The sequence below is a fragment of the Colletotrichum navitas genome (assembly GCF_030913465.1).
Source record: "Colletotrichum navitas strain CBS 125086 chromosome Unknown LY79scaffold_31, whole genome shotgun sequence".
In the NCBI taxonomy this organism is placed as follows: domain Eukaryota; kingdom Fungi; phylum Ascomycota; class Sordariomycetes; order Glomerellales; family Glomerellaceae; genus Colletotrichum; species Colletotrichum navitas.
In genome coordinates, this window is record NW_026850577.1 from 332,789 (window position 1) to 346,704 (window position 13,916).

Sequence of the window (13,916 nt, forward strand, 5' to 3'; positions counted from 1 at the left end):
GCGTTAAGTCAGAAGGCTTATTCAATTATTATTAATAATCATTTTATCACACAGATGTCAAAATAGGTAAATTTTGGAGTTTTATTAGAAGTTTTATTGAAGCTTTGACTGTGCCTTCCCTGTTTACTTTAACCGTTCCGCATCCGTATTGGGAAGGCGGTCGAATCGCATGTACACAAACGCGCTCCATGCGCATCCCACCACACGCTGTAAGTTCACACCTGCAATCTGCCTTCGGTTTCCAACACGCCCGCCCCAGAATGTTTTAATCGAGGTCACGACCACGAGAGAATATGGACGAATCCGCGCCCAAGCGCCGGAGGGTTTCGCCACGCCACAGCAGCCAGCGGGACGGCGACAATGATAATAACGATTCAACCACGCCGCCCGGCCCTCCCCCACCACGGAGCAGGATCCCGAGAAGGCCTTCTTTCGCGTCGCCAACGAGGGCAAGCTTGGCACGATCAAATCCTGATCTTCTGCGGCAAAGAAGCAGAAGCCTGAGTCCCACCAAAGCTGGCAGTAGCAATCTGTCAACACAAGCTATACAAGATGCTGTGGGAGAGGAGCCAGCCGCCCAAGCTGGGGGCCAGGCCGAACGTTTCCTAGAGAGGGGGCCTACGCGTCCGAAAAGTGACATTTCTGGCTCGACAGCTGTCGAATCCCAAAAATTGGGCTCTCCTGCACGAAGAATTCCGGCATCGAGGCTCAGCGGTGCGCTGGCGACGAGACCGCGTCGGTCTGGGGGCCTGCCGAACCCCAGGCCACTCCCCGACCCTGATCCAGAAGACGAAGAAATAAACCCATTTGCTGGTCGCGTCCTCAACCGCACGCCACCGACCGATGCCATTCCTGCGCAAGCACCGCCTCCCCAACCAGAGCTCGAGGAAGAGCCCGAACTCCCGCCCACACCGACCCAAAAGGGACAGGACGATCCTGTGGTCACAACACCACCCTTGGGTATCCACGATACACCTTCGAGACGGAGACGACGGATTTCTTCACCGTCAAAAAGTTCTCCATTGAAGCAGCCGCCTCTTCGTCCGCCCGAGTTCACGCAGACGACAAAAGACCCTTCCAAGAAGGCAATGCAGCGCCCTGTACGGGAAAGGAGTCCAAGCAGGGTCATGCGGAAGACGCAGTCCACCAAAGGCCCTTCAGGGACGCACGAAGCCCGCGGGATCCCCGTACCAGACCCGAACTCGGATCTCAAGCAGACGCGAGACGCGCTACAGGCAGAGATTGTGAAGCTCGAGGCGGATTTGGAGTTCGTGACTGTGGAGAACGAACGGGTGCAGAAGGCGCATTCCTTGAGACCGGATTTTCAACCTCTCTCAACGTCCCGCCGAGAGCAACTAGTCGACTTACTGCGACGGCATCTTGTACGCCCAGAAAAGGAGGCCAAACCAGATGCAGCGCAAGAGTGGTTAGACCTCGCGATGAACCCAACAAGTTGGCTATCATTCGGGTCTCTCGGCCAGACTTCCGTCTTCTCTTCCACGGAGGAAGAGGAGGATCTTCCTCCCCCGACATCGCATCACCCAATCGCGCTGTCGGCTACCGATGAGCTCCCGTACCTGCAGGCATTTACCCCATTTGAGTTCTCAGGGACAACGACCATGTTGCCGAGAGAAAGCGACTCGGAACCTCTGCTGCGAAAACACAGCATCGTCATCAGATCAGCACATCCCGCAGGGCTCTTCATGGCCAAGGTTGAGATGACTGTCGATACCGAAAAGCTGCAGATCACGGAGCTCAGTGTGCCCCGCCTAGACCCCTCGGCCGAGGCAGAAGTCGGCCCCTTTGTCCAAAAGGTCACTCAAGGAGGCTCTAATACCCACATGAACCGAAACGTCACGATTGTCACTTGGGCGATGGCCGAGTGGTATCGCATTGCGATAGAGCGTGCCAACGTCTGGCACACACTGGAGAGCGAGCTCGGCGACAAGGAGAAACTGGTACAGAGCGTGGCCAAAATACGTACAAGGCGAAAGAAGCGCAGGAGAAAGGACGATGACGATGACGATGGTCAAGATGCCGCCGCCGAAAGTACCCACGCCGAAAACCTTTCGCGGTCGGCGTTACTACGTCATCTTGGGAGGACCGCCTACGAGATCCCTATCCCCGATGCTGTCAAGGGGGAAGCATCATGTCTTAGGGTACATTGGAAGATCCACTTCGATTGGACTGGTGAGGCGCAGAGTATGATTGGATTGATGATTGGTATGCCTGGCAAGTGTAGGTTTCCCCAAGGACAATCTCAAGACAGTGCAAAATGACTAACAGTACGCAGGGCATCGCGGCGATGAGCGCGGGTCACTGGCCGCGGCGTCCAAGGTTTTTGGGAAACTTGTTCAGGGTAACGAAGGGCCGATGACGGCTGTACGGACTATTGTTGCCTTGTTGGCTGGCGATGCGTTGTCTTGAAGGATACCACCACGACGTAATACTGCTTTCGCGCTGTTTTTCACGAAGGTCTGTATATATCTCTATCGGGTATCAGTAACGAAAGAGTTGGCTCTTGGTCTCCTCGCGAGATCCTTCATGCACCCCGTCCTTGACTATGCGCACCATCAATGATCGCGCTTTTTGTGGCTTCCCTCGGCGATGTCATACCAGACGGCCTACCACAGCAACTTACAGCCTCTTAGAACCCAGGGTTTTGGCCATTGCCACTGCCGCCATGGCCCCAGGCGTTACCGTTGAATCCCCCATGGCCCCATGCATTGCTGTTTCCGTGCTCGTTGTCGTCCCCATGCCCATCCGCCATGTTGTCTCCTTTTACGTCACGAGATGGACCGTAAGACGTGCCGGGCTTGGTGCCGGGCCAGCCCGAGCCCGCCATGCCCATCGGGACGGGACCGTTGGGGCCTCCCCAGCCGCCCCCGAACCCACTGCTCGGGCCGCTGCCGCTGCCGCCGCCGCCGGGGATATACCCATTCGGGTTTCGTGCCCGCCGCGCCGCCGTGGCAGCCATGTCCGCCGCGCCGCGCAGGGCGTCCGTGCTGGGGGAGCCGGATGGGTAGTACGGGCCGTCGGCCCAGGTCGTCCTGCCAGCATCGTAAGTGTTGGTGGGAGGGCGACTGCCGTAGCCGAAGCCCATCGCGGTGGCTGAGTTTGGGCCGTAGGTGTCTCCGTAGGTCGGGCCGCGGTTGACGCCGTGACCGTAGGCGGAGCGGTTGGCGGCGGCGCGGGCGGCCATGTAAGCCATTGCGTCGGCTGGAGAGTAGGAGCGGCCGGAAGAGCCGTTCGTGTCACTGTATGGGTTTTTGCCGTAGCCGTAGCCGTTCGGGTTGTTTCCTTTTCCAGGCATCATGTTTGATCGCGATGCGTATAGCAGTTTGTGTGATATAGTCTGGTGGTTTTTTTTTTTTTTTTTTGTATCTGTTGTTGTTGGTCTCTTGCTTGTTTGATTGGCGGCTGCTTGGTGTTCTCGAGAGTTTGGTTCTTCAGTAGCCCAGGGGGGAAGAGATTTATATAAATGAAGCGAAAGTACTGCAGTGAATACTCGTATTCACTGTGGTTGAGAGTTGACGTGATGGCTGCAAGTGGTGATTGTCTGACGGGAAGCGGCAACCCGAGTTTATTCACTGTCACACCATGTTCAACAGTAGTTCACAGTGCTGCTGCCGTCTGGGCACTAGGTATAGCAACTAGGGGAGTCATCTCCGAATGCTCTGGCAGCCTTAGTTGATAGGGAGGTTTGGTTTCGAGGCTCCATGGTACTGTGTTTTTATCTAGAAACCTACTTCTATTGTACTGAGCATTGGCCACGACACTTTTACTGTGTTTCTCCGACTATGCTAGACCATCATTGTGTACCTGTGCGACCTCAAGGGGGACCGCCTTGGCAACGTACATAAGCCCTGATGAAGTCGCTGTATTATCCTGGCTTGCTCAAATGAATTAGGAGTTGGTAGCTGCGACTTATGCCGTGTGTGATGCATCAATGTGACAGTAATGATTCCAACTCTACGGCCATGATATCCTCCACAACAGGGACTGTCATAAAGCCTATTTCATAGGACTTCTTTCCTTGGAGCGTTAGCATGAAGCGTTATACTCCGGCGACATAATTCGCTCAATGCACAAGGAACTCATGCATACTTCGATATATTCCTGCGTATAATGGCCATGAGAAATCAAACCAACATCGGGTTACAGCGGTCTTGCTTTCGGGTCTCAATTAACCCATCAGAATACATACATTCATGTCAAAGCTGAGCAAGTTGAAGGCTTGGCCTTCCTTCCCTTCCTGGTGATCCCACACTGCTTCTCGCTTCTGATGGCACACTTGGTTTCAAAGTCTCAAGAAGGTGTTTTCCATTACACATAATATCGTTACGACTTGAAGAAGCTTAAAGGGATTAAAGGAACCAACGGAATTCGGGACTCTTCGGGCCATCACCCAACTTAGAGGTCGACACTTGGCTGGCAGTAAGGTTTACGCCCTGTGCACGGTTCCTTCTTCTATTATCCCAAACCATAAAGAACCCCAAGCAGAGTGCACACAGGGCGCCGACTACCCCAAAGGCAGCCGTCGTGATAAGAGCAGGTGCGTACTTTGGGGCATCTGGTTTACGGAAGATGTTGCTGCTGACGAGTCCCATGATATTCGCCAGTGGGACACCGATCGATGTCAGAAGCACACCTGAAGTGCAAGAATCAGTAGACATTCATCAGGAAGGCTTTCCCGGGACGGGAGACGTACGTTGGTTTTCGTTCACGACGTTGTTATTATACCACGTCGACAAGAGCACGCTCGGCGCGGACGTGCCCCAGGTCATCATGAAGCATGCATAGTACGCAAGGTTGATCTGCTTCTCGACGTCATCGATGGCTGCGTAAATGATGAATCCGGTGAAGCTCAGCATGAAGCCGAGCGCAATGAATGGGAACCGGAGCCGGCGCCAGTCGGAAAGAAAGGCGAGGATGAGAAGCATTACAGCGCCGCTGACATTGGGGGCCACGGTGTAGAGGTTTGTCTTGATAGTGCTGTATCCCAGGCGCTGAACGATTTGAGGCATGAAGAGGCCGACGCTCTGGAGGGGGACTCCCAGACATATCTCAATAGCCAGAAAGCCGTACTATAAATTCGATCAGCTGTCGGGTTCCAATTCGGTGGCTCATAGTTTCAGGTCCCGCTGTATCCGAACCCAAAATCAGCGCACGGAGTATGCTTACCGTCGTCGGATGCTTGAAAACCTTGGCCGCCTCTCGAATCTTCATCTTCTCTCCGACCACGGAGGAACTATCAACTCGGATGCGATGGAGGGCCAACTCTTTCTCTTCAGCCGTGAGAAACTTTGCCTCGGCAGCACTCCTAGGGAGATACCAGAATGCAAATACAGCAAAGAGAACAGTAGCAGTCGCTTCCTTGGCGGAGGGTTGGGTTCGTCAGTCAACAAGCTACCATATACGGTCATATGGAGGTACTCATACTATGATAAAAAGCCAACGCCAAGGACGTATGCTGGTATTGGTGATATGGAACACCGCAAACGCCAACAGGCCCGAGAAGGCGTTGGCCTGTCAAAAGTCAGCGTCAACTCAACAACCTTCAAGCGCAGAAAAACAGCGGCCTTACAATATTTGACGCTGCGTAGAAGATGGCCAGGCGGCGTGCCAGCTCACCGCGGCGGTAAAAGGTGGTCAGGTAGTAGATGACGAGCGGGAAAAACGCCGACTCCGCCATGCCCAAGAACCACCGCAGGGCAAAGACGCCACCAAAGTTCTGGGCCGCGGCCATGAGCATGGTCATGGTGCCGAAGCCGAACATGAGGATGGGGAGCACGATCGCTGGTCCGAACTTCTTGCCGATGAGGGCCACGAAGGGCGCCGCCGCCACAAAAGGCACGAAGAAGATGCTGACGATGAGGTTGTATTGTCCATCCTTGAAGTTGAGATCGGTGCTCAGGCCCTCCGTCTCGGCATTGCCTAGGTTTCCCTTATCGAGCGCGTTGAACAGGTCTGAGAGAGTGCGTCAGCGACCCGACTTCTGCTGGGTGAAGGCGCTGGGTGAGCTAGTCGGAAGGCTGGAAGGCTTACACATCACAGCCAGGACAGGCAAGATACGAAAGTCCAACTTCTTGCAAAGCCGTCGTTCGGCGGCTTTATCAATGACCTGGACTACGTCATCGTCGTAGTTATGGCTCTTCGTGCTTCCTCCCTCGACAGATCCATCTCGAATTGATCCCGCCGGTTGGGATATTGGCGAGATCTTGTTGTCTTTCGTGGCATCGTCCATAACGAGCTTCGAACTGCTTCCGACCGGGATTTAGCCGAGTCGAAGATGGAATATACAAATCCGCAACTCGTGCTAGATGCTATAGACTGTACGAACGTGGGATCTCTTTATCGCGGCTGGGAACAGTCGGATACATAAACTTTTTCCAGCGTCGCAGTTGCTGATCGGGATATCGCTTCCTAATCAACGCATCTCTTATCCTGGTCACACCGAATCCATGTGACTGGTTCGCGGTTCTGCTCTCGATGGATGCTCGCCGGTGGTCAGAGATAAGGGTGATACTAGTAGTGGGGTCAGTGACGCAGATAATCGCAGGTACATTGAACATCCTGCTTCCCAGACATATGCAGAATCGCGATGGTCGGGACGCTAGCCGGTTAGGCAGAGAGGTCTTCCTGGCTGGGGTTCGTCGTTATTCTCTTCCAGTATGAAGCTGGGACCGATGGCCACAGGCCACAACTCCAATTCGAGGGCATATCACAGGGCAGGTTTCAAAACTATTGGTCAATGCATCCAGTTCCCCTTTCTGACCTGATCCAATGCACTAGTCGTGACCCCTGTGAGTTTCTTCGACTAGCTATCAACTGACATCAGAGCACCATAGCGTACAGTGTCAATGCTCAGGCCTTGTTCGCCTGCAAGTGATTCAATCTGGCAATGAAGTGGAGTGACGACTAAGATATGTTTCCAATGCGGTCCCTCGTAAGGTCGCACAGGTACACAATGATAGTCTGGCACAGTTGGAGAGAGGAGTAGCTACGCGCTGGTGATATGAATCCTTTGAGTCCTGGACTATGGCTGGCTAATGAGCCAGCCGTTGATTGAAATTGCACTCCGCATATCTCGGCGACCCCATGTTGGTGGGGGGTTGGTATTCGGGGGTCCTACCGGTATTCCACCCGCAAGAAGGAAGTATATCAGAGAAGATGCCGGCGGAAGCTGTTCCGTGGGGGTCAGATTATACAAAGCGAGGTACTCCGTGTAGACTGTTTGGCAGCCGACCTCGGCCCAGTACGTTGGGGATTATTGAAGATAACGATGGGCCTGCTAGGTATTATTGAAACGCCGCGATAGCTGTCCCACCGAGGGTGCGGGGTTGATAGGACGATCCCACAACTCTCCGCGGACAGTGAAATCATCCGAGAACGGAGAGCTGGGCAGCACCCAAGCTTCCGTTGCTTCAACGGACTTTATAGCTTTTCTATCTGATCTCAGTTTCTCGTGAAGCAGAGTCTAAAATACATCTTATCCAAAAACATCACACGCATTCCTTTCACACACCACAAGCGCCAACGTCCACTACAGTCGTCACCATGTCCTCCAAGACCCCCGTCCTTACCGATAAGGCCCCTAAGCCCCTGCCTGGTATCTACAGCCAAGCTATCATTGCTAATGACATGGTCTTCTGCTCCGGCGCTGTTCCCATGGACCCAGTTACCATGAAAATCATTGACGGCGACATCCAAGCTCACACGGTATGTGCATACAGTTCTGCGCCGCCAGCGCGAGGCTCGCTATGTGACCCTGTAGAACCCAGCTGACAAAGGTTGTAGCACCAATGCATCAAGAATCTGACCGCAATACTTGAAGGGGCAGGCACCACTATTGACAAGGTTGTCAAGGTGAACGTCTTCCTCGCCAACATGGATGATTTCGCCGCCATGAACGAGATTTACTGCCAATACTGGGGCGATGTCAAGCCCTCTCGAACGTAGGTTTAACCCGATCACGAGTGCATTTCATTTACATGTGCTGATAACGAGACTGACCAATTTAGTTGCGTCGCGGTCAAAACTCTGCCTCTCAATGTAGACGTCGAGATTGAATGTATAGCAGTGTTGTAAAATAAAATAAAATAAACATAGCGTGCCAAGCCTGATAATACTGAACCAAACACATGAAGTAATAAATTGCACGGGCTGTGACACCTGATATCGGCTATAAAACCGTTGTCTTCGAAATAAACTATTGCGCTACCGTCTACCAACGCGACAATCCCCAACCTAGGCCCCTTCGGAGCATCGGGTCTAACTCCTAAGCCGATTGGATTGGCCAGGTGTATCCTCTGCGGTCGCCGTCTAGAGTAATTCTAACAGTTTATTGCAAAACAGAGTAATGGCTCGTCTCCCATCTTCAAGTGCCTCATCCATTGCAATAAAAGGATGAGGTTGTCCCTTCATGACATGTAGATCAACCTGGACCCCGGCATCTTGGAGCTTCTTCCTAAGAGCTTCTCCTTCGCTGCGCAAAACATCGAGCTCACCCACAACGACCACTGCGGGAGGAAGCTTCGACCAATCACCTTCCCATAGTAGTGGGCTCGCCTCAGGATGTTGCCATGTTTCTTTAACAGGCAGATAATGGAGGCGATACCACATCATTTTCTCCGCCGGAAGGGCGGGCGTAAACTCGTTCTCCTTCCATGATGCGTGGTCTGGGTTCTGCGAGTCAGTTGTTGCGGTGTTGTCTGCAACAGGAACTGAGAGCAGCTGAACGGCGATTGGTGGAATGTCTGATCGCTGGGTTGCCCTCTGACACATCACGGCCGTGAGGTTTCCGCCGGCGGAAGAGCCGCCGATGGCGATCCGGGACGCATCGAGTTTAAATCTGCCAATGCCTGCGGAGACGGCCCAGAGCAAAGATTCCCAGCAGTCATCGACTGCGGCAGGGAAAGGGTCTTCTGGTGCAAGGCTTGGAGCTGTTAGTGAGGATTCATTTTCTCTATAGACAACAACCTTACCGATAATCAACGCAAATCACAGCGCACTTGGCTCGGTTGCAAAGATGCGTTGCAATCACATTCTCCGTGTCAATATTTCCCAGAACCCATCCGCCACCATGAAACCAGAAGGCCAACGGCCATCCTTTAGTAGGCCGCTCACCCAGAGGTGTAAAGGCTCGAATCAAGATATCTGGTCCGGTCGTTTCTTTTCTCGGGATGGTGATGTCCTCGACGCTTGCAACCTCCACTTTGGGGCCAGCCCCCGGAATCAGTGTGCCGCTGGCTCGAGATGCCGAGATGGGTTGGCGATGGACGACTTGCTTGTCAAAGACGTGTTTGTTGTAGAAGTCCCTGTATTCTGGGTTGATGCGGTTGATGACTGACGGATGCAGGGGGTACGGCGGCTCGGACATTTTGAAAGTCTTGAAGGCTGCAGTAATAGTTCTAGGTGTCCGATCGGTTGGGACGTGCAGTGCTGGTGGTGTGTAGCGGCTCGGTTGGATACGTTGAACAATCTCTCTGCTCCGCGGCGTCAGGTTTGCCACAAGTGCTTTAATCCAGGGCCGATCAGCTTGTATTCGATCCGGGAAACAGTCCGGATCACCGAAGAACGGAGGCCGGCAGTGAGGTCTGCGACTCGCATGTACAGGTACAGCGACCCCCACCTAGGACCCTCATTCCCAACACTTCGGCATTGCATCAAGGATAAGAAGGTCGGGTGGTTATCTGGTGTGTGGAGCTGTAGGAATTAGCAACTGTGCAGAATCGGCATGTGCCGGTCTTGCGTCACAGAGTTACCAACCCCGCAGTGCTGTGCCGTCTGATAATGTACGTTCATCAACTCTAATACGTTGTGCAATGCTGTTTTATCAACCAGTGCAGCCGGCAAACTAGTCTGGATATTAATCTCCTACTTACAATATATATTTTATAGTATTTCCATTTAGGTAAGTCTGTGTTTTTACCCTTTTTTGCAAGTTTTTGTTACCAAATGTCTTACACGGGCAAATTCAGGACAACGATGCATGACAAATAATTGAAGAAGAAGAAAAAAAGGGAAAAAACTTAATCATGCTCTTCCGCAAGAAGGCCGCTGATGCTTCGACACCACAAGGCTGGTTACCTTGTATGGAATGGAAGCTCTATCGTGCGAGTTGAGACAATGAAGAAGGAAAAAAGTACTATCGAGTTCGGACACATCTGCAGATAACTTTGATAAGGCCAAAAGGGTCTATGTAGCGAGCTGGTTCGCATAAAGAAAAAACATTTCCCTGTTGTTTAGACGATCGAGAGCATTTAGAAGTGTTGGTAATTGGACGTGCTCACGACTTTTATCATAGGCTTTACGATCGGAATATATCAATGCAAACATCTTCAATTGGATATCTTCAGGCTTCGGGCTTTGGGGCGGAGTCCCCAAGGGCAATATTTTCAAAATACACAACAGGATGTAGGAGAAATCGTGAGTGTATATCTAACATATAGACCCGACTCAGAGTCTTAACAAATGGAGATAGCATTAGTAAGGGTAATATCAAGAATGGACTGAAGTGGTAGTTGTGGCGGAGACCTGCTATCCATATAGGTCAGCTGGGCCGGCCTAGACGTGTTGCTTAGCGGTTACTACATTTTCTGATATTGATCTCGCAGTTAAATTCCCGGCCGTACAATCCTATGTATCAAGGGCATTAGAGTGTTGTTGCTGAAACTTGGTATTTGTTCCAATCAAGAGGTTTCGGTTTCGGTTCCGATCTCCAATGAAGACAGTTTTGAACGATAGGAGTGTCGTCTCCAATGCACGAGATACACCGCCGAGCTGAGCTTTTGTAATGATTCATATACGGCTATTGCCTTCAAGGTGTATTTTCTTATGAAAAATAGTCAAAAAAAAAAAACCCCCCCAGGCCAAATATTCTACATTTTCTTTTATCTCGTGGAGGAAGAAGCGTTGTGTACATGAGGGGCTGGAGTTCTTAAGAGCCGTTCTATCGATGGAGATCGGCCGTTTCTACAGAACTTCAGCGCTGTCCTCAAGGCACACCCTGTAAGATGGTAGATCATAACATTGTCTCCAATTTCTCCCTGCTGCGCCATAGGCTTTAACGACAGGCTCGTAGCTCGGCTAGTTACAGAACTGGAGAAGCGGTGTTAGTGATACAAATAACTCGAAAAGGAATCACATCACAAGTTCCATATATATAGCATGTCTTCTTCTAGTGCTGACAAGGCGGGGGCTGGAAGCAATGACACGCATCGTCCCGCGTTTGGGGGTCCGGAGCAAGTGCACCCTAATAGGTTTTTCGAACACTTACAAAAGGACGAGAGCAGAGACTTCAGACTTGTATACAGATAACCCGACGGGCGACTGGGGACGTATTACAGTAGAAACGCCTTATCTATCGCGGAGCTTTATCGTAAGTAAGGTCGTGTGGGAAATGCAACATGGGTCCTCTTGCTGTATTAAACAAGGGAAAATCTGTGCACAGCACTGCGGTGACAACAAACCCACAGCTGATGTTGCCCCTACAGGGTCTGTGCGACTCAGTTGAAAGCTTGTCTGGGTCGTTACGAGATTGAAGCCCCTGTGCCGTGGACTGGGATTGCCTGATCGTGGAATACCAGGATGCTGATTCGACCTCTCTAGCTCACCCATGCAGGTCCATCCCGTCCAGGTAGGTTCTGGCGTACCCATCTGCGGGACGAAGCTGAAATGTCTATCCCACGTGTCGCCATACAGACTTGCTAACTGGCCAGGAGTTCAGTCCGAATACCGCGTGTGGTCCAACAAATGGGGAATCTACTGATTGTGCTAAACAAGCAGATGGTGGATCGGATTTGCTGTGTTGCTGCAGCTGTCCTTGAACATTGATAGATGCTCCGGTTCCGCACCCTCACTCCCTTGCTTTTCGATTCGAGATATTACTCGAATTTTGTCGGCGCTCGCTGACTGGCTCCTTGCAAAATGGAACGTTTTCTATTGATCATGGAACGCTGGCGTCATGTTCCAAATGAAGAGAAGATTCAAGTCTTTACTTCTAACCTACCACCTCTCAATACGCCAAACGTCGTAAAAAGTCTTGGTCTTGCGGCAAGTCTAGTGTCGGTGCAGTTCAAGACAGGAAACTGACTTCCGCTTGACCAGATCCTTGGATACATATTCTTTGTCAGAATCGTCTACAACCTCTATTTCCATCCCCTGCGCAACTTCCCGGGCCCGAAACTGTGGGCGATCTCGCGAGTCCCGTGGCATTACACCAATCTCAAAGGACGAATCACTTGGCGGATTCGAGAGCTCCACGATCAATACGGTCCGGTTGTGCGCATCGCGCCTGATGAACTGTCTTACACCACTTCGACGGCGTGGAAGAAAATCTACGGCCAGCGCAAACCCGAGTTCCCGAAAGCCCTGGATGGGCGCGGCATCGCGCCGCCCAGCATTGGTGGGCGTAGGAGTTTGATGACGGAAACACAGGAACAACATTTGCGACTGCGGCGAGCGATCAATCCGGCGTTTTCGGAAAAGGCATTGAGGGAACAGGAGCATTATCTCCAAACTCACTCGAGCAAGCTCGTCGAGATTCTGAAAGAAAAGTCCACGCAAGGTCCCGTTGATATGACGACTTGGTACAATCTCGTCGCCTTTGACATTGTTTCCGGTACATGCGATCTCTTCATCTCCCCGATCAATGCAAATCCCGGCATATGCTGACGAAGACAATGCAGACTTGGCATTTGGCGAGCCGGCTGGCTTCTTGGATAATTCAGATCAGCCCTGGATCCAAGTGATCCTTCAGAGAGCGAAAGCCATTGTGTGGTTCCAGCTTGCTGTCTGGTACGGCTTCTTTCCGCTATTGAACTTTCTCACCCCTAGATACGTCACGGAGTCGCGCAAGAACCATATTGCCTTGACCGAAGCCAAGCTCGAGAGGCGTATAAAGGCCGAGAATCCGGGCAAAGACTTTATGTCGTTCATCCTCGGGAACGAGAACGAAGCAGTCGAGAAGCTATCAAAGGTTGAGCTGGTCATGCTGGCGAGCAACTTCATCGTCGCCGGAAGCGGCACGTCGGCGGGCGGTATGTCGGGTCTCACATACCTCCTGCTCCGGAACCCGGACAAGCTTGAAAAGCTCAAGAAGGAGATCAGGGAGACGTTCCAGACGAGCGAGGAGATATCGATGCAAGGGATGGCTCAATGCAAGTACCTCAACGCCTGTCTTGACGAGGGTATGCGCATGTACCCGCCTACTCCCGGCTCCCTGCCTCGGTTTGTGCCGGGCAAAGGAGAGATGATCGACGGCAAGTGGGTGAAGGGTGGCATGGCCGTTGCCGTAAACCAACTCTCTGCCGGCACGTCGGAGCTGAACTTTAAGCGCGCTCGAGAGTTCCATCCCGAGCGATGGCTCGATCTGCCTCCGGACTCCGAGTTCGCCAACGATGACAAGGCAGCCACCCAGCCCTTTTCTATGGGCCAAAGAGTCTGCATTGGAAGAGCGTATGTTTGCGGCTTACGAATCCGCCACTCATACGGAGTTCACTGACGCTTGAGACATACAGTATGGCATACGCAGAGATGCGTTTGACAATGGCCAAGATCATGTGGCATTTCGATCTCGAACTCTCCGAGCCCGAGCTTGATTGGTGGAACAAGCAAGGGACCTACTTGGTATGGGAGAAGATACCGCTAATGATTCAACTGCGACCACGGTCTACGTAGTCAAATCATGCAGGCAAGGTTATTAGTGGGATTTTAACGTACGAGAAGGCGGGTAATTCTACGCAGCTCATATCTGCGGCAGGTCTTAAAGCTAGGAGTCGGTTGACGAAGCTGCCGACCGACTCTCTTCAATAGTTGGAGATTGAATAACTCACCAGAAGCATAGGAGATACAAAATGACACCCAGAGGAGCCTCTGTCAGTCTGTATCCTACGTCCTACCTCGGCAGATTA

At 52.1% G+C, this 13,916-nt stretch overlaps 6 protein-coding genes across 6 annotated transcripts; 3 read left to right on the top strand and 3 right to left on the bottom strand.

The window, feature by feature from the left end:
- Positions 1 to 68: 68 nt before the first annotated feature.
- LY79DRAFT_554803 (uncharacterized protein) lies at positions 69 to 2,556 on the top strand. Its single transcript, XM_060557878.1, has 2 exons — positions 69 to 2,238; positions 2,294 to 2,556. The coding sequence occupies exons 1-2, from the start codon at positions 294 to 296 to the stop codon at positions 2,425 to 2,427; spliced, it is 2,079 nt and encodes a 692-aa protein (XP_060413987.1). The 5' UTR covers positions 69 to 293; the 3' UTR covers positions 2,428 to 2,556.
- A 14-nt stretch (positions 2,557 to 2,570) lies between these two features.
- Positions 2,571 to 3,327, bottom strand: LY79DRAFT_687634 (uncharacterized protein). Its single transcript, XM_060564683.1, has one exon. It carries the CDS (start codon positions 3,314 to 3,316, stop codon positions 2,648 to 2,650), a length of 669 nt encoding a protein of 222 aa, XP_060413988.1. The 5' UTR covers positions 3,317 to 3,327; the 3' UTR covers positions 2,571 to 2,647.
- Positions 3,328 to 4,100: 773 nt separating this feature from the next.
- Positions 4,101 to 6,685, bottom strand: LY79DRAFT_607565 (major facilitator superfamily transporter). The gene is made up of 6 exons (XM_060561895.1): positions 6,049 to 6,685; positions 5,588 to 5,970; positions 5,443 to 5,529; positions 5,185 to 5,376; positions 4,712 to 5,087; positions 4,101 to 4,651 (listed from the first exon to the last, which is right to left on the bottom strand). Exons 1-6 carry the CDS (start codon positions 6,245 to 6,247, stop codon positions 4,368 to 4,370), a joined length of 1,521 nt encoding a protein of 506 aa, XP_060413989.1. The 5' UTR covers positions 6,248 to 6,685; the 3' UTR covers positions 4,101 to 4,367.
- Positions 6,686 to 7,357: 672 nt separating this feature from the next.
- On the top strand, positions 7,358 to 8,144 carry LY79DRAFT_607569 (endoribonuclease L-PSP). The gene is made up of 3 exons (XM_060561896.1): positions 7,358 to 7,722; positions 7,801 to 7,958; positions 8,025 to 8,144. The coding sequence occupies exons 1-3, from the start codon at positions 7,561 to 7,563 to the stop codon at positions 8,089 to 8,091; spliced, it is 387 nt and encodes a 128-aa protein (XP_060413990.1). The 5' UTR covers positions 7,358 to 7,560; the 3' UTR covers positions 8,092 to 8,144.
- Positions 8,145 to 8,195: 51 nt separating this feature from the next.
- On the bottom strand, positions 8,196 to 9,662 carry LY79DRAFT_607570 (alpha/beta hydrolase fold-domain-containing protein). Its single transcript, XM_060561897.1, has 2 exons — positions 8,988 to 9,662; positions 8,196 to 8,938 (listed from the first exon to the last, which is right to left on the bottom strand). The coding sequence occupies exons 1-2, from the start codon at positions 9,380 to 9,382 to the stop codon at positions 8,326 to 8,328; spliced, it is 1,008 nt and encodes a 335-aa protein (XP_060413991.1). The 5' UTR covers positions 9,383 to 9,662; the 3' UTR covers positions 8,196 to 8,325.
- A 2,290-nt stretch (positions 9,663 to 11,952) lies between these two features.
- LY79DRAFT_632580 (cytochrome P450) lies at positions 11,953 to 13,683 on the top strand (the record flags this gene model as incomplete). Its single annotated transcript, XM_060562196.1, has 4 exons — positions 11,953 to 12,033; positions 12,112 to 12,625; positions 12,693 to 13,461; positions 13,524 to 13,683. The coding sequence occupies 4 exons, from the start codon at positions 11,953 to 11,955 to the stop codon at positions 13,681 to 13,683; spliced, it is 1,524 nt and encodes a 507-aa protein (XP_060413992.1).
- Positions 13,684 to 13,916: the final 233 nt, after the last annotated feature.